The sequence below is a fragment of the Corapipo altera genome, unplaced genomic scaffold (genome assembly GCF_003945725.1).
Source record: "Corapipo altera isolate COAL_440 unplaced genomic scaffold, ASM394572v1 52b, whole genome shotgun sequence".
Lineage (NCBI taxonomy): Eukaryota > Metazoa > Chordata > Aves > Passeriformes > Pipridae > Corapipo > Corapipo altera.
Window position 1 is genome coordinate 6,086,363 of NW_020884922.1, and position 18,100 is coordinate 6,104,462.

Consider the following 18,100-nt stretch of genomic DNA (forward strand, 5'->3'; position numbering starts at 1 on the left):
CATCTCCATATGGCAGGAGGGAGTCTGCATAACACAGGCCATAATTTGGATGTTGGTTTTGGTCTCTTTTGTGGTCCAACCACATATCCAGCCTTCATACAACAAAGCCTCTTATAAGAGGGTGTTGGTTGGGAAGTTGGCCAAATTCATGCTGGTGTAATTCCATTACATCAGTAGACTTGCCATGGGGCACATGTCCCATTATTCATACAATAAATCCCTATAAAGGCTTTTTGGACAAGCTCTGCTCCTTTACACTGTCGGTTTGAACACAGGGTTTGGTTTTGTGCTACACATTTGGATGGAAGGGTCTTTAAGAAAGAGCTGTGTTTTGACTTAGTGTAATATTTGCACAATGGGATTGTGTCTCTTGGGAGCGTTTGTGGTACAAAATCTACGAACTGTCTAAACTCAGGGGACAGGTATTTTCTCAGAATGTATTCCTTCTTTATTTGTTACTCAGGTCTAGTTTCCTAGTGATATAGATAGCTGTGTTATGTGACAGGTCAGTTTTGGCCAACTGTAAGCATACAGCTTCCAATAATTTGGAAAACTGGTCTTGTTTGTTCCTAATCAATGCCATCTTTTGTCTGGGGAAGAAACACCACAGTCATTCCTTTTGACTTCGATTTTGCTTCTAATATAGGAAAACAGAACACAGGTTTGTGGGCTAGGTTTGTCTACATTTTAACAGTGAAAGACTGTGATTGGCAATTCTTCCATCTGGGTTTTTTTTTGGCAATTCCACCCAGGAAGAGAAGATGGGAGGACTAAATGAAAACTGAGAGCAGAAATAACAAATAGCAACAACAGTAAATTGATTAAATCCAATCTTATTCCTTTAACTTTGTGTTTATTTCTTGATGCTGATCTACAGAAGAGCAATGCAAATATGAGGCATGTACTTACACATGATTCAGGGTAGAGGTGTGTCTTATTACAAGGCTGAATGGTAGAATCAGATATGAATTACTAGTATGTGATCTAATTTGTGGTATGGACCTATGATGAATGCCAGTTAATGAGATGAAAAGAATTTCTTCCTCTGCACTGAACCATGTGTTCTCCATTTCTTATGATATGACGACTAACACACACAGGGTCAGTCACAAAAAGACACTGGTAAATCTCAGCTGAAGAATGTCAACTTCTTATTTTAAATTAAAATTAATTTCAATTTAAATTAATTTTCTCTTTCCTGTTCTACCTTCATTATTTTTCTTCTCATATATTCAGAATTAATAATGGCCTAATCTGTCTGTTCAGGGCTGCAGTAGTAATAGCTTTTATCACTGCAGCATCTAACGCACAAAAGATATGGAGTGAACCCATGGAGCGTGTAACTCTGGCAGTTCCTGACATCATGTTCTAAAGGCTGTAGTGATGTTGCTAGTCCAGGACAAAAGACCTATGAGTTTATGAATGTTGCTTCACTGAAGTTCTTAAGCAAAGACATATTCACCTCGGAATATTTTTCCATAATTCAATATGTTCAGATTTCATAACACATTTCAAACGTCGGGCTGAGAGTTACAATTCAGAAATCTGTAACATAGAGCCAGCTGTAAAGAGTGAAATCATTAGTTATCTTTTAACTATTTTCAAGCCAATTGCTGTTTTTTTGGCTGTCTTGAAAAAAATGTGTTTAGGACAAGTCAATTCACTGTGCTTGTTCTTATGACTTCTTATAAGACCCAACCTAACTTCAGGCTGCTCTGGGTTCTTTGATATGCTGTAAATTCATCTCTCTGGAAACTTCTTGGGGGTATGAGAAAGACTGGGAATGCTTTTATGACATAAATGGGATTCCTTCCTTATCCCCACCCCAGTTAAAGGGGTTCCTGATGTCTGCAAAGCAGAAATACCAGCCCTATACATCAGGGTCACAGTTTTGTCAGAAAATATTCTATTTCATATATAACAAACAACAACAAAGTTAGTTATAACTGAATTCTTCAGCTTAGTCTTTCATTAAAATTCATTTTATTAAGGGATGACTTCAGTTACTGACTGCTTATCAGGTCAAACTCACTCTTTGCACCAAACTTAAATGTCTCATCAAGCTGTTATGAGCAGTGAGCGTGTGGCAGCTCTGCTGTTGTCTGGAGATGTATGTGGTTTTTATTATTTGTGTTTAAATAAAAGGAAAAGCCATTATAATTGCAGGATTCATTAAAACGCTCAAAACCCCCCCCCCCCGATTGACAAGAGGTTGTAATTGAAAAATGCATTTCAGTCCTAGAGACATAATTAACTCCAGCCTTACTCTTTGGTGATCTTACAAGAGCCCAGAGTCCTGAAGGCCCCTGTCTGCCATCTGAGGTATGACTACAGCCTGCACTGCTCTACCCTTTCTGCAGTGAGGCTGTGTGGTGAGAGCACAGACAACTGTGTACTGGAGACATCAGCAACGGCTGCTCTAGTGCAGTTTAGATGGTGAGGATCTCAACAGAGTATGTTCTGGTAGAGCTGTGTTTGTGCATGGATACTTCAATGGAGCTTTGAGAGGACAGTACTGTAGCAAATGAGAAAAACATAATTCATTATCAAAATAGTTATAACAAGATAAGAATACTTTGCTATGTTGGAAAACAAAAATAAATTATTTTATAAAAGACCTCTTAACTTTCTCCTTTCCATTTTGTTCCTTTTTGTGCTCAAACATATTTGCCATGTGGCAATCCCACAAGCTCAGAGTTGACCAGGAAAATTCCTGTCTGGAGGAAAAATTACTCAACTTACACAGTTTATATCAAATCAAAATTGAAGTGGTTTATTAACGTACTAACAACACATAATTAAAGTGATTAGTGAAGTATGCATTCAGGATCAATATCAGTACAATATAATAGGTAAATCACATTTTTGCTAATATTTTACAGATGTAAAATATTAACAAACATGAATTTCTAAATACTTTTCTAAAACAGCCCCAGAAGCTACCAGCACACCCAGCTCTTCTGGACATAGGGGTTTCCTACTTTGCTGGACTACCTCCAGTAGCCTGTCCCTGTTTTCTTGTGATGGGGAGCTCAGTACTGGACATATCACCCAGATCAGTGTCATCAGGCTGAGCAGAGGGGCAGGACCATCTCTCTTGACCTCCTGGTAGTGCTCTGCCTGATGAGACCCAGAGGCTGCTGGCTTTCTTCAAAGTAAAAATGACAAAGAAAAATTTTAGTGATGCTTGAAAAGTTCTGGTGGATTCGAACCACACTGGCCCAAATGAAAATCTGTCCTTAAGCATCTATAAACAAGTATGCAAGATTTTTCAGACTGTTTGTCCACATTGTAGTCTATGCCACTACAAGAAGGCTGGAGAGGAACTTTTTACATGAGAATGCAGTGACAGGACAAGAGGGAATGGCTTTAAATTGAAAGAGGGTTGGTTTAGATTAGATTTTAGGAAGACATTCTTTACTATGAGGGTGGTGAGGTTGCCCAGTGTTGGAAGGTATGGGTTAAAATGGCAAGGGGGACTAATTTGATCAAGGGATCTTGCAGCTGGGAATCACTTGATAAGCCTGTGTGAACAGCAGGCCAGTGATCATCTAGCATGGACCAAGTTTAATGGTGCCTGCATCTCTGCTTGTGTGCCTTTGCCCAGGTGTTGCTTCCAGGATCCCTTGGTTAGCAACATAACAGGAATAAATTTACTCTTTGCACTCTAGCTGCAAGTCTGTGGTTGTCCCAGCTGCCTGCTTGTGTCAACGCACACAACTGGAGAAGTTGTGGATGTCCTCTCCCTGGAAATGTCAAGGCCAGGTTGGATGGGGCTTGGAGCAACCTGCTTAAGTGGAAGATGTCTCTGCCTATGGCAAGGTGGTTGGAGCTACATGATCTTTAAGGTCCCTTTCTAACTCAAACTGTTTTGTGAGTCTATGATTCTGTGATTTTCACTACTACTGCTTCCTGTACTAGGGAAGCGAGGCTAATGCAGGCTTTCTTTCTATGTGCTGCAGCTACATCCTTGATGTCAGCTTGTGAAAATACTTGGTGTTTTGAGTTAAAATGCTGAATTTTTAGCCAATGTTATTGATCCTTTCTGCCAAGTCTGTGGAGGGATGGAAATGGCAGAACAGATGAGAGGACAAGAGGTAGCTTCTTATCTTTAGTGTGATATTATAAAGATAGTTCAGTAACATTCTTTATTTGGTGCCTTAGTGGTGTCTGAGCTATTTCCCAAATCTGTGGCATCAAGTACATGGTGCAGCTTCATGTTTTAGAGTTGTGATGTCCTGTACTGTGTGTTTCTCAGTACGAATGCTCTGGTCCTTCCGTCTGTAAGAGCTGAAAGCAGAACTGGCCTTCCTCCGTAAAATGATTTGCTAGCCTCAGCCCATAGTGTGATAGATAACCTTGCTGTATAAACAACATGATTGACAAACACTGCTTAGGAGACTGAATTTTAAATCAAGAGGTCTGAAAATAGAAGCCAAAGCAGCTACTGGATAAAGTCTGAGCCATGTTTCTTCATGGGCATTTCTAGGAAACTTTATCTCCAGAGCTGGTAAAAGGAGTGAATCAACTAATACACCCCAGAACATTTCTCTCATTCTTTTGAGTCCTTCATAAAAAGCACAGGATGCAATAAAGCAGCCTTTCCCTGAAGAGAATCAATCAGCTATCTAACTGCATTTCCTTTCTCAAACACAGATCAGATGCTGTACAAGAGAGCACAAAAGACATTACAAAACAGCCTTCCCACAATGAAAGCTTCTTCCTAATTCTCTATAATTAGAATGACTTTTGAATGAGAAACAGCCTGTACAATTTGTGCAGCCTGAGAGACTTCCTGCTCCAAGGAGCTATGAAATAATAACCTAAAGTGGGCTGCATCAGACCTTCCCCTGCAGAATTAATTTTGTCTCCTGGACATCACTGGGAGTTTTACGATGGATTCAGAATATTTGAAGAGAGGGGAACAGTGTGATAACACAGTTTGCTCTCTGTTTAACAAAGACCATGATCTACAAATTTTCACACTTAGGCAACTTCTGGTGGAGCAAGACACCCTCTTTTGGTGTCCAGTGTTTTCCTTGGCTTCCTTCTGACCCTGGTGACAGCTGTATGTGCTGCATTGGTCCTAAATCCAAATGCTGACTGATGCCAGCTGATAAATCAGAAAAAGTTTCATGCCAAGTTTGCATCAAGGTGCCCTTCAAAATCTTTCTTGCTGCATTATGTTTACACCACAATTTATAAGGACTGACAGAAAAACACACTGTTGTTTCAAAACAAGTATTATTCAATGTTTATTAAAAGCAGGCTATTTCACCCATTCATACATTCTTGAAGGCAGTTTAAGCCTTCTGTGTACATAAATACATAAAGTTAAATAACCCACAGTTAATAGATATCTGTTTTTATTATTTATATTGCCCAAAGAAATGGGACATGGGAGAGGTCTGTGACTTTATTTATTTAACCTACTAGTTGAGTTATATGCATTCTATGGCAATGTCATAGTCTAGGACAGTGAAATTATATTAAAGAAAAGCTTTGTTTGCTAAGAATGGTCTTGGGCCACTGTAGAGGTACATGGTGGGAAACTGGACTGAAAATACCTTTGGTTGTATAACTTTTTTACTTTGCGTACTGCATTAGAGTAAGCATTCAGTCCAACAAGCACTGATTTTTCCTTTGAAACAAAAGATTTTATTGAAGTATTTTTCTAATAACGGGTCGGTGAACATAATTAACTTTTAAAAAATTGGACCCACTTGGAATACCTACTGATTTTAATGGGAGACAGAGAAATGAGTAGCTTTTTATCTTTTACAATTTCTGTTTCTTCTGCTATCCAGTGGTAACTTTACTTGAGCACAAAAACTGTTTAGCTACATAAATAAGTCATGGAAATCAAAACACACAAAGAAGGTATAGTTCAAATTAAGTTTGTAAATTACTTGTATATTGCAAAGGCTGTATTAGCTCCTGCAACTTCTGAAGCAAATACAGATGATGCTCTGCAGTATGGCACTTATTTCATGACTATTTTATACTTTGCTACAGATCTTGCATCTGCTTAATATTTTCACCTGTCTCCTGATACCCCTTATGTATCTGGTAGCCACTTGCTGCTCTTCAAATGAGAAAATTTCAAACCCATGCACTCCAATCCCCTAACTCCCTGCCACACTGCTCTGGTCTAATAACCTTTTTTTCATGCAAATGGAGTAGAGATCGGTGTAAGAAAAGGGATCAAAATTAAGCTTCTTATAGGAATGTCATCCTAAATTTATTCAACATTTCACTTTCTTGGACTTCCCCTTTCAGTCTTCCTGAACGACTTTGACTTTTGTTCTCCCAGTGCAATTACAAAACCTAGATGTTTAAAATTCCAAACACTGTGGCAATTTTCATCAAGACTTTATTACTATACATTAGCAGGGATATAAGAATGGACAAATCATTGCATCATTGCTTTACTTTCATGGATCTATTATTTCCCAATTCACCCACCACAGTCCAGTTCTGAGAGCAGGTTTTAGAGCTCACTGAGAGATTTCATGTTATGAATTCTACATTTTGTATATAATTGTTATTTCAGTACATCCAAGTAAGTAAAACTCCACCTAGAAAAGCAAATACACTATGTGGCGAATAATAAAAAAGGAGACACTTAATACTACATTTTTGAATTGGTCTATGTGCTATACGAGCTTAAATAACTTCAAAACCAAAAATCATCTGCACCACTGCTCCTTGTACTTGCTCTCTCTCTGCTTTTTAACCGTAACATGTCCATGACACTGCGTGCATATATGTCTCGCAAATTGACATTGATATTTGAATCGCTGGATGAGTTCTTCATGAGTTTCTTTAAAGCCTCGCGCTGCCGAAGAGCAGCTTCTTTTATCTTCAGTGTAAAATAACAGGCAGAAAAACGGTCATTTATTATAGCTATTGGCAAAGCCAAAACCAGTATTCCTGATAGAATACACATAAAGGCTACTACCTTACCAATGGTAGTGTCTGGTCTAATGTCACCATAACCAACTGTTGTCATGGAAGTTGTTGCCCACCACCAAGCACCAGGTACGCTTGTGAAAGTGGTGCCCGGCACACCTTGCTCAACAAAGTACTCCACAGTGGAAAATATAGAGATTCCTACAGAGAGGAAAAGCAGCAGAAGGCCAACCTCCTCATAGCACTGAGCGATAGTCATCCCAAGAGAGCGCAAACCTGAAAGACAAGAAAGGCTGTCAGTAGGTTGATTCATGTAGCTGTCATCACAGCTTTGCAAAACATCTCTTATCTAAAAGCTGACTGCTTTATGTTTTTCTTCAACTGCTAGTGAACATGTTTTGACAATCACAAAAGCAATAATGTTGGAAAAGACCTCCAAGATCATCTACTCCAACCTGTAACTGAACACCACCTTTCAGCTAGATTATAGCACTAAGTGCCACATCCAGTTGTTTCATGAACACTTGCAGGGATGGTGACTCTACCACCTTCCTGGGCAGCCTGTTCCAATGCTTAACCACCCTTTCTGTGAAGAAATTCTTCCTGATGTCCAACCTGAACTTCTCCTGGCATAGCATGAGGCTGTTTCCTCTTGCCCTGTCACTTGTTGCATGGGAAGGAAGGCTGACCCCCACCTCGCTACAACCTCCTTTCAGGTAGTAGTAGAGAACAATAAGGTCCCCCTTGAACCTCTTTTTCTCCAGGAGAAACAATGCCAGCTTCCTCAGCCGCTCCTCATATGACTTACTCTCTAGACCCTTTACCAGCTCAGTTATCCTTGTCTGGACTTGCTCCAGCACCTCAATGTCTTTCTTGTAGTGAAGGACCAAGAACTGGACACAGTACTTGAGGTGTAGCCTCACCAGTACTGAGTACAGGGTGATGACAGCTTTCCTAGACCTGCTGGCCACACTATACAGGCCAGGATGCCATTGGCCTTCTTGGCCACCCGAGCACACTTCTGGCTCATGTTCAGCTTCCTGTTGATCAGCTCCCCCAGATCCTCTTCCACCAGGCAGCTTTCCAGCCACTCTTCCCCCAGCCTGCAGTACTGCATGGGGTTGTTGTGACCCAAGTGCAGGACCCACCACTTTACCTTAAGGAAACTCATACCACTGGCCTCAGCCCATCCAGCCAGCCTGTCCATATTCCACTTCAGAGCCCTCCTACCCTGAAGCAGATCAACACTCCCATCCAACTTAGTGATATCTTCTGTCAGCTCCCTCGTAATCCTAGGATGAATACCATCTGGACCCACAGACTTGGATTCTGCTCCCTCTCCCTGTCTACCAGCTCAGGGGCCTGGTTGCCATGAGGATAACCAGTCTCTCTGTTACAGACTGAGGTAAAGAAGGGATTAAGTACCTCAGCCTTTTCCTTATCCTTGATGATAATGATCCCCCTACATTCAATAGAGGATGGAGATTTTCCTTGGCCTTTCTTTTGTTGTTAATGTATTTATAAAAACACTTTTTATTACCTTTCACAGTGATGGCCAGATTGAGTTCTAGTTGCACTTTTGCTTCTCTAATTTTCTCTCTGCATGACCTAATGTAATCCTTGTGCTCTTCCTGAGTTCTGCCCCTTCTTCCAAAGGTCATGAACTCTCTTTTCTTCCGAGTTTCAGCAAAAGCTCCTTGTCCAGACAGGTTGGTCTTCTTTCCCACTGGCTCGTCTGTAGGCATATAGGGATGGCCTGCTCCTGCACCTCTAAGATTTCTTTCTTAAAGTATGTCCAGCTGTCCTTCACCTCTCTGTTTTTATGAGCTGTTTCCCAAGGGGCTCTCTGAACTAGTGTCCTGAACAGGTCAAAGTCTGCCCTCCAGAAATTCAAGGCAGTGGTTTTGTTGAGCTCCTTCCTCACTTCAGCAAGAATCAAAAAGTTTATCATTTCATGGTCACTATGCCCAAGATGGCCTCTAACCACCACATCTCTCACAAATCCTTCTTCGGGTCTAGCACTGCCCACAGGCTAAAAAAGAGGTGCTGTTCTCAACACTACTGGGAAAAAGGGATTTAAAGAAATAGATCATAATCTTATACTGAACTTCTGACATAATCTCTAGTTCCTTAATACAGAGCATATAAATTCTCCTCATTACTTCTCATTTGAACCATGTACACATATAATTTAGCCAAATTAACCTATTTTGATTTAGTAATTGGCTATAAGAGAAGATCTAGCATGGTTTTTAATGTTATCTAAATAACTATTTAAAAGCACACTAAAAGAACCTGCTTCACAGTTTGAGGCTGAATGCACCAAGCCTCTGTTTTCCAGCCATTGTCCTGTTTTTCTCTTGGACCAAGCAGCCCTCAGCTACCAAATTTGTGGTACCAGGTGTGTGCTTAGAGCCCAGTTCAGCTCACTCAGTAACTTTTTTTTTCGTTAGGGACTGTTTCCAATCCTTTTATAGTTGTCGCAGACTCTCTTCGACCCCTTTTTCCCCCCAAAAAACTATCACCTTGTATCTGTGGACATCAAAAAAAAAATACAGTTTTCCAGTAACAGCCGCACTTTGCCAAACTGGAGATGGCAAAGCCTCCCAATGCAAGCTTGTAATCCTGTTAATTCACTGATGTACTGCATCAGTCCTACTGCCTGTGAGCTGCACAGGGAGTTCAGATGCAGCCGACCACTCTCCATAACCCCCTACATTCCTTTCAAAGCTGCTGATTCAAGGTTACAGTGCCTGACAAAGCAAGCAGGAAAGTAAATCCAAAAGTAGTGAAATGGATAAATGTTACACACATAAACAATGAAGGAAGATAACAAGGTACCAATTCAGCTGAGACACACGGGAGACTGAAATTATCTTTTGAATCACAAGTGACTTTGGATTGGTTTTTAATACTGTTCTTTAAAAATGTGCTATGTTTTCTCTAATAAATGAAAAAACACATTCTTTATGAATTACTCTTCATGGGGTAAACTTATCACTAAGCTAGTGTTTGCAAAATAGCTTACTGGAGCTCTGCCTCTACTTGCAGACTTCACAAGCAATTTTATTTGCTTTTCCTTCCACAGTCTCAAACTACAAGATGTTAAATGTCTTGCTTTTGGCTCTTTCTTTTCCCCTGCAGGTCTAGCGGGTTTTAAAGCTTTTGTTTATGCACAGCCAAAAATGGAAGTACACACTACAGTTTGTAGGAAATGTTTTGTTAGTTTTTTCAATGCTATCTGCTAACAACTCCAGTTAAGAACTTGCCCCTATCAAAGTTTTATATTACTGTAACTATGATCTGTTGGTTAGAATGTTTATTACAATGATATAGATTAAATCTGTAACACAAGGGGAATAAGATATATCAATGAAATCTTTTCTCTCTTATGACTACCTCCATATTTTGGAAACACTAATATCAGTAGTGCAAAAGCTCTGTGAGATAACTGCAAGGACCCAGATCAAATTCTCATCTTCCAAGGAAATTACTATGATCCAATTCTCTGTAAAACTTCCTACTGAACAAGGTAGTAGGTCCTTTCAGGTGACCTAGGAAGAAGGTACTCCAATTTAAAATTATCCCTGTAGCACTTGTTTTCAAAGCATAAATTAATACGATAAAGTCAGAGTTTGTACCTTATGATGGATCTTGAGAATACTATAGCTAGAAAAAATGCATCTCTCACATAAACAAGATTAAAACAAGGAGGAACAGAACAGTGACTGTTGACTCTTTGTATCACATTGATGACACCTTCAGTAAAATAGTTTTTCTATGGTTAATTATTCTAATTGTTCAGGAGTCTGATTTTTTTATTCTTACTATTCTTAGTTCCATTATCCTCACCTGAAATTATGATATAGTTCTTCATGTCTTTAGATGAAGTCAGGAGACATTTTTAGACAAATCTATGAATCAGACAAGTTACTGGACTCCATATCTCATTCTAAGTGAGAATCAGGTGGTATATAATCATATGTATAAAGTATTCTACTATATTATTTCGTAACTTTTTAAAACGTCTATGAGCTCTAGCACATGGCCAAACTAGGGGAGTTCCAGCACAGACACCTCAGCAAGTCTTACGGCTTCCAATGAGAACTCCTTGCCCGGATATGTGACAGCTTGGTTACTCATGCTTGGAAGGTGCTAAGGTGCTGTAACAGAGTTGGCGTGAGGCTGGCAAGCAGCCCCAGCCCTGGGAGTAGGAAGGGGAAGCATTTCTGCCATTCAGGTCAAGTTCCATCTCTTTATTGCTCAAAAAGACTTGACACTACAAGCTGATATTCAGGAGCTTCAATTTACACCGTGTTTAAATAATCCTAAATTTTTAGCACTAAAAGTGCTGAAGTTTCACTTTTTCATGTCTCCAGCAGCATGACAGCCTGAAATATGTTACTGTCTTTTCTCAAACATATGCCCATTGCCATCGCAAGTAAGATGCTCACATCCTACTTCTCAAGAAGTCCCTCTGTAAGTGCTTCCCAGAGGAGGACCAGCAAAACTTCAGAGAAAACAAGGCCCCAGGAAGAAGACAGCAGCTGAGAAGCATCAGAGAACAAGATAAATGCAGGTTCACTTCTCATCTATTCTTGAAGGGACTAAAATCCCTCTAGCTAGAGGGTGAGACTACTCTTCCAAGATATCAAAATTATGGATTTTAGCAGCATTTCCTCTGGCAGAAGATCAAAACAGTGAGTTTCTACATTTAAATTTAGCATTCTGGACCTAAATGGGCAGCAACTGAACTACCAAAGAAGCAAGCACAGTGATGGTAACACTGCTCTGAATAGTTTAAACAGATATGTATGTTGCTTTTTGTACTTTGAAACTGGTATTTTGGTCCCTGTAAAAAGAACGAATATTTTGGTTCCAGCACACCTCCAGATTAGGAAACTAGATTTTTATATGATTAATTCACTTCTAGCTAACACGGAATTATTAAACTTAGTATTAAAGGCACTCAACACTGTGACACACACTGTGGTAATACTGAATAATGACTTTAAGAATAAATAGGACCAAGTGTTTTGGCCATCCATGAAAGTTAATGTACTTGAAGTTTGCAGTTACACAAGCAGCTCAAACATCTGGTTTCAAATTGATAGAAAGAGTAATAGAACTGAATTTCACACATTCATTCTGTAACAGTAAAATGCAATAAACCAGAAACTAGAATCAATATACTTTTGGATGACAAAAGTGCCTTGATGAGATTAAATGGTTTTTTTTTTTTATTTTCAAAATACAGTTCGAGAGGAATGCATTCACATTAGTGCTACCTTCAAAGCTGGTATAATCCTTTCTTTCAAAAAACTTCTACCAAACCCTGCAAAACTTATAATGAAGCAAAACTAATACACTGCCAGACCAAACCAAGCTTCCTCTCAACTGCTTTCTGAGGGACAGTTATGCATCAGTATAGGAATAATCTAGGGTTGAGAGTAAGTTTAAGATATCTCCCAAACCCCTACGATTATGCTTAGTAGCATCAAAGCTACTCCATCCCATTGTTCATTGAGAACAAAAATAGAGACATTCTGCTGTTGTGAGCACACTGTAACTCCTGCTGAACTAGGGCCAACTCACAGAGATGGCTTTCAAAACAAATGGACAGGCATCAACCAATTCCTGCTCCATGGTTGGAATCCTGGAAGAGTACACTGGGTGCATTTTAAGAATGATCATCACCACCTTCAGAACACGCTAATATTGCCAGGACAGAGACCATGATTTACTACTGGCATCTAATTTTTCAAAGCTTTGGCAGAAATCCACACGAAACAGAGGATTATGCCCAGGGACTACTGTTGCAGGCAGCAAAACTAAGTAGTAGCACTGCTATGGCCAAAAGTACCTGTCGAATGCCTTCCCAGCTTCAACATCCGCAGGGCTCTGAGCAGTCTCAGCACTTGGACAATACGTCCCACGTTCTCCAGTTCTTGGGAGCTCTCACCACCACACAGGCTCTCTACCAGCAGGGTGATGTAGAATGGCAAAATAGCAAGGAGGTCTATAATGTTTGCCACACTCCTCAGGAAGCGACACCGATCTCGTGCACACAGGAACCTCAGAACAAACTCCACTGTGAACCACGCAATGCACAGGTACTCGAGGGCATCCAGTAGTGGTGGTGCCAGCCAGCTTAGCTCTACCGAAATCAAAGCCATGTTGGCAATGGACACAACAACAAAAACCATGGACAAAGTGCCAAAAGTCCTGGCTGCTGCAGAGGAGCCAGGCTTTTCCAAAACTTCCCAAAGTTTCTGTCTGACATTGGGACAGAGGGTACCAGAAAAGTCCTCTTCTTCATCTTGGGCATCCAGTTCTTCTGCATCTTTCTTGATGTCTAAGGCTTCACTCAGCTCCTTTCTCCTGAAGTACCTGTCCAGGAACCACCCCCAAAAGATTTTTAATACTAATATGCATATTCTTTTCATCCTGTACCATGCAAGTCATCACACATTAATACACATTAAAGTATACCATACTCAGAAAACCCTAATATCAAGCATATGGTTGAAGATTTTGTTAACTGAGACCCTGCAGCATGTTTCCACTGACCTGATGTATTTCTATTTTGCCATTTCATATCAGCGACACTTTCTATGTGCAGAGTAATTTTATTCTGATATTGTTTTATTTATATGGATCATGTTGACTACAGCAGAATCTGCTGCATGACTAACGTGCACTCTTGTAAGCAATTCTGGCATCCCCAGATCCTCTGTTTTTAAACGGTTCTCAGTTTGATTAATGATATTGCATTTTTATTACATTGGTGTGTATTTGCAATACTAAAACTGATGGCATATTAAAAGCCAGAAAATGAAGTTCTGATCAATACATACTAAGATGGCAAAGTATCTTTCTTTTTTTAAATATATGGGTCGTCACACAAAGTGCACACGGATTTGTGCTGAGCAAAATTTACAGTCTGCAAATAAATAATTTGTCAAAGCAAGAGTATATTTACAGAATAATTGCATGAAACAAAAACATACTGAAAGTACACCAGAGAAGTAGGAGCTTTCAGTTACACCTGTCAGGGAAGGAAGAAAGGGATGAAAACTGGGCTCCAACTCTCTCAGCTACAGAACTAAACCCACTAGCATAAGATAACTGGTATCCTTTTGAGGTGAGATTGCTTGTTTCTTTTCAGTAATTTTGACATAACTGCTTTAGATAAATAGCGCTTACACTCATTAGAAAATTCATTTCTTCAACACAAAAAAATCAAACCAGTACCATTAAAAATGGTGGAAAAAATTAAAATGAACTGCAAATAGAATTAACAGAAACATCCTGGGGGTGGTTCAGTCGAAACCCACCTCGTTCCTAAACTGCCTGTTACAATTTGTCTCCAGTGAGCCATGTTCCTGCTATTGCTACCCCCTCCCTGTAAGCTGCTACATCCATGTGCGATGCTTCCTTTCATGGCTCCTGCTGGAGCCATGCCACCCACACTCAGCCTGGCAGGTGACCAGCCCCCCCTTCTGCCTCTCCTGCTTGGATTTGGAAATCCTTCAAAATGAAAGTGTGGGGTGGGGAGGATTCAAATCCTCACAGCATCGTGCCTGACTATACATCCAATCACTCTGATAACCTCAAAGTGAATGACTGAAGGGGTATCTCTCCTTTCACAATCTTTTTCATCTCCAGCATTGTCCTCTTCAAACATCTGAGCTTCTATGGCCAGTCTGAAGCCAGTACAGGACAACCCAGACCCTGTTTCTTTTAGGGTCTCACTATCTTGACCTCACTGCTAACCTGTTGCTCAGCAAAGGTTATCTGTGACCTCCCCCAATACATCTCCTCCCAGTTTTGACACCCATTCACCTCTAGAGCAGCACTTGGGGCTGAATTCATCCAGTTTTGAGCACACTTTTCTGAATGCGCTGCTACCTCACCTATCCTCGCTGCTGGATGTCCCTAAATGCAAATCAGTGCTAAGCTCACCCAGCCCACTATCCCACAAACCTCATCTTCCCAAAACTCACCGATCTCTGCAGCAGGAATCAATGCTGAGCTCATCCAAACCCCAGTACTGGATCTCTTGCAGGAAGGAGAGTGCACAAAGCTGCTCCATGACATGCAGCCTCCCTGTCTGGTAGTAATTCAGGATGTAGTGAAATGCCTGTGAGCTCCGATCAAAGAAATATTCATTCTCCACAAGGTTGGCATCATCGCAAAGCTCAAGGAGGCCAGAGGCCACATCCCGGGCAGCAGAGACCACTACAGCCAGTTTGCCAAGGCGGGTGTCAGGGTAGCAAGACAAAGTTTGCTGGGACATCACAAAGCGGCTGCCTCCTACATTGATAGTAAAGCAGTCCAAGGGGGGAATGACCTTCTGGAGCAGGGGCCCCTGCTCTTCCTCACTGGAGAAAACACTGGAGTTCAGCGAACCCAGGGACATGCTACTCCCTGGTTCGTCCAGGGATGCTTGGGAAGAAAGAGACATGCAGCAGGGAGGCGACTTCATCCTGTAGCTGCCAGCAGCAGCTCACACTCTCCTGGATCAAAAACACAACAAAGCTGCAGAGAAGACTGCCCCGCCTGGGGGGCGGCCAGACCAGGCTGGGAATGTGTCCCTTGGCTCTGGCTACCGTCCCAGGGACATCTCACCGCCCCCGCTGCCTCCGAGCGGTGCCTCCACCTACGCGGAGGTCAGGCGGGGTGTTGCACGCCCAGCGCCGCCCGCACCCCCGAGGATGCTGAAGGAGCCACGGTACCTGAGGCGGCGTCACCTCGTGCTGTCCGCGCCGGCACCATCCGCCCGCGACGGCCCCTCCGCTTCAGCGCTCATCTCCAGCCGCTGGGTTGGGATGCGGGAAACCAAGCGGGACGACACAACACGGAACACTAGCTTCAGCGGGGACGCCGGGCAGCGCCCCGACAGCAGCCCGGGGGACTGCGCCGCTCCCCTGCTCGGCCCATCCCCTCCCGCGCCGCTCCCCTGCTCGGCCCATCCCCTCCCGCCCCGCGCCCGCACTTCGCCCGGGGCCGCTGCTCCCGGAGATAAGCCCCGCGCCCCTCGGCCCCCGTTTCCGGGGCAGCCGCCGCGGACCGGGCGAATAGGTACGGCTGCTCCCCACGGCCGGCCCGGCCGGCCCCCGCCCCTGCCCCCGCCCCCCTCACCTGCCCCCGTCTCACCTGTCCGCCGCCCGCCTGTGCCGCCCCCTCGGCGGCAGCCTCCGCTCGCTCCCCCGGCTCCAAACCTCTGGGCAGCGCCAGCGCCCCTCCATGGCGGGTCATGTGCTGCGAGGGGCAGGCGGGAGCGGGGGCTGCGCGGGTGGGCCGGGCGGAGCCCTTACGGGGCCGAGCCGCCCCCCGCCCCGCCCGGCACGGCCCTGGCCCTGCGCCGGCACGGCCCGGGACTGCGGGACCCGCTCCAGGCGGGTCGGGATCCGCTGTGTGCCAGCGCTCCGCGCTCCCTGCGCCCACCGGGTGCTCCCTCCGGGACAAACCGGCCCCTGAGAACCTGTCCGAGAGAGTTCCTAGGGCTGTTTGGAAGTCGCCCTCCTGTACTGTGTGGAACCCCAAACGTGTTTCTAAGTAGATAGCGCATCCTCACTTAGGCTGCCTGCTCCTACGGCTCAAGTCTGAAGTCACTCGCATAAAGGCCAGTGGGTGTGTGTGAGCGAGCCTGTTTTAACTGTCCTGCAGTCAACCTGTTTTCAAAAATACTCTGGAGTATCTTTGTCACTGTCCTATGCTGACTTTTTAAGTCCTCAGTTCACCCTTTTTACTATATTTCCTTTTCTCCTATAAAACAGTTATTTCTGAAAAATTGAAAGTATTTGCTCTGACAAATCGAAAATATTTGCGTTTGCGAATTTGTATTTTCTGCTACCTCTGACTCCTTGCCAGGGCGGGCAGCTGCTGGCATTGCAATGGAGCCTCCCAGGAGGGGAAATTCTGGAGCACACAAAATGTGGCATTTTGTGTTGTGCCACCAGCATCATGTGCTTTTGATTCCACTTGTTGCATACAGCTGTGTCCAGTTATGCACATTTCTAACATTTACTGCAGAGTAGTCTCATAGCGGTTCATCTTTTGGATGCTGGTAATCCATATTTTAAATGAAGCTGAGCTGAACATTTACTGTATTGCAGCATTGCAACACCTGCAGCAACCTCTCTATTCAGCACTTGTTGGCACAGAAATCTGCTCCAAGTGACTGTTGGCAAAGGTATACACTGATCAGAGAGAATCTGGTAGAGAAGAGCAAGGGTGGGGTTTGTAAGTCATGATCCAAGAAGAAAAGACAGAGTGGAAGGGAATGAGCATTGTAATAGTCTTCAGACACATAAAAAGCTGCTCACAAATATGAAGGCTAATATACTCTGTTCTCCTTGGACACACTGGACAGGTGTACAAATTCTGTATTTCAAATGTGTCGTAAAAAAATAATTACTTATTTGCATAGACATTTTACTTTTTATTGTTAAAACCAATCAAATTTAAAAATAATTTAAATGAATAAATACAAAACTTCATTCATTTTCCTTTGACACTCTCAACAGCTGCTGTTATGCAGCTGGTTCTCAGGAATCGCCCATTTTTAGTCCAGGATTGCCTTTCAGGAGTTCAGTCCCTCTGATGGATAGCAATTAAGCCAGCATTTAATTAAAAGTAATAATCAAAAAATTACTTAAAACTGTGAGACCAATTTGTTAAGACCATCAACGGGAAGTACCTCCGAACAGCAAGATGCCTTACTGACTGTAATAGAGCATCGTTGTTCAATCATTAAACTACTAACTCAACCTCTTTTCGGTAGTCATTTTTTCCATCAACCAGAAAGACTTTTTCAGGAATATTTTCTCCATTAGAAGAGAGATCTGAAAACACTCCCATCACAGTGATTCAAGGGGTGGATGCTTTCAATTACTTCAGATCTACTGGTGTTTCTAAAAGCCTGGCTATAAGTTTTGATTTTGTCTAGTCAAAGTGAGTATCAAATGCCCAGCCTCATTAAAACTGTGGAGCATTTTCTCATAAAATACTCTGATGTATTATTTTCAGCACATGTACAGGACTTTGAGAGACAAAGTTCATCCTTCTGTTTATTTATGTCCTTTATGGAATAATGACTGCATACAGATATGTCACTTCAAAGTAAATTTTTTGTCTGATTATCAGCTGTTCAGACCAGAATGTTTTCTTCAAAGCACTAGAG

The 18,100-nt window shown here is 42.4% G+C and overlaps 1 protein-coding gene across 2 annotated transcripts; it reads right to left on the reverse strand.

Annotated features, from left to right (window-relative positions):
• Positions 1–6,356: 6,356 nt before the first annotated feature.
• KCNV1 (potassium voltage-gated channel modifier subfamily V member 1) lies at positions 6,357–16,190 on the reverse strand. Of its 2 annotated transcripts, XM_027657123.1 has the most exons (6): positions 16,072–16,190; positions 15,651–15,733; positions 14,919–15,431; positions 12,776–13,302; positions 6,967–7,188; positions 6,571–6,862 (listed from the first exon to the last, which is right to left on the reverse strand). In XM_027657123.1, exons 3-6 carry the CDS (start codon positions 15,398–15,400, stop codon positions 6,690–6,692), a joined length of 1,404 nt encoding a protein of 467 aa, XP_027512924.1. In that variant the 5' UTR covers positions 15,401–15,431; positions 15,651–15,733; positions 16,072–16,190; the 3' UTR covers positions 6,571–6,689. The 2 variants fall into 2 exon arrangements, with proteins under 2 accessions (XP_027512923.1, XP_027512924.1); XM_027657122.1 differs by having other exon boundaries at positions 6,357–7,188.
• Between the last annotated feature and the right edge of the window lie 1,910 nt (positions 16,191–18,100).

Coding starts and splice junctions, on each gene's coding strand:
- KCNV1 (XM_027657122.1), bottom strand. CDS start 15,400: ATGAAGTCGCCTCCCTGCTGCATGTCTCTTTCTTCCCAAGCATCCCTG. Junction 13,303..14,918: donor GATTCCTGCTGCAGAGATCG/GTGAGTTTTGGG, acceptor GTTCCTGGACAG/GTACTTCAGGAGAAAGGAGC. Junction 7,189..12,775: donor GCTGGGAAGGCATTCGACAG/GTACTTTTGGCC, acceptor CTTGTCTTTCAG/GTTTGCGCTCTCTTGGGATG.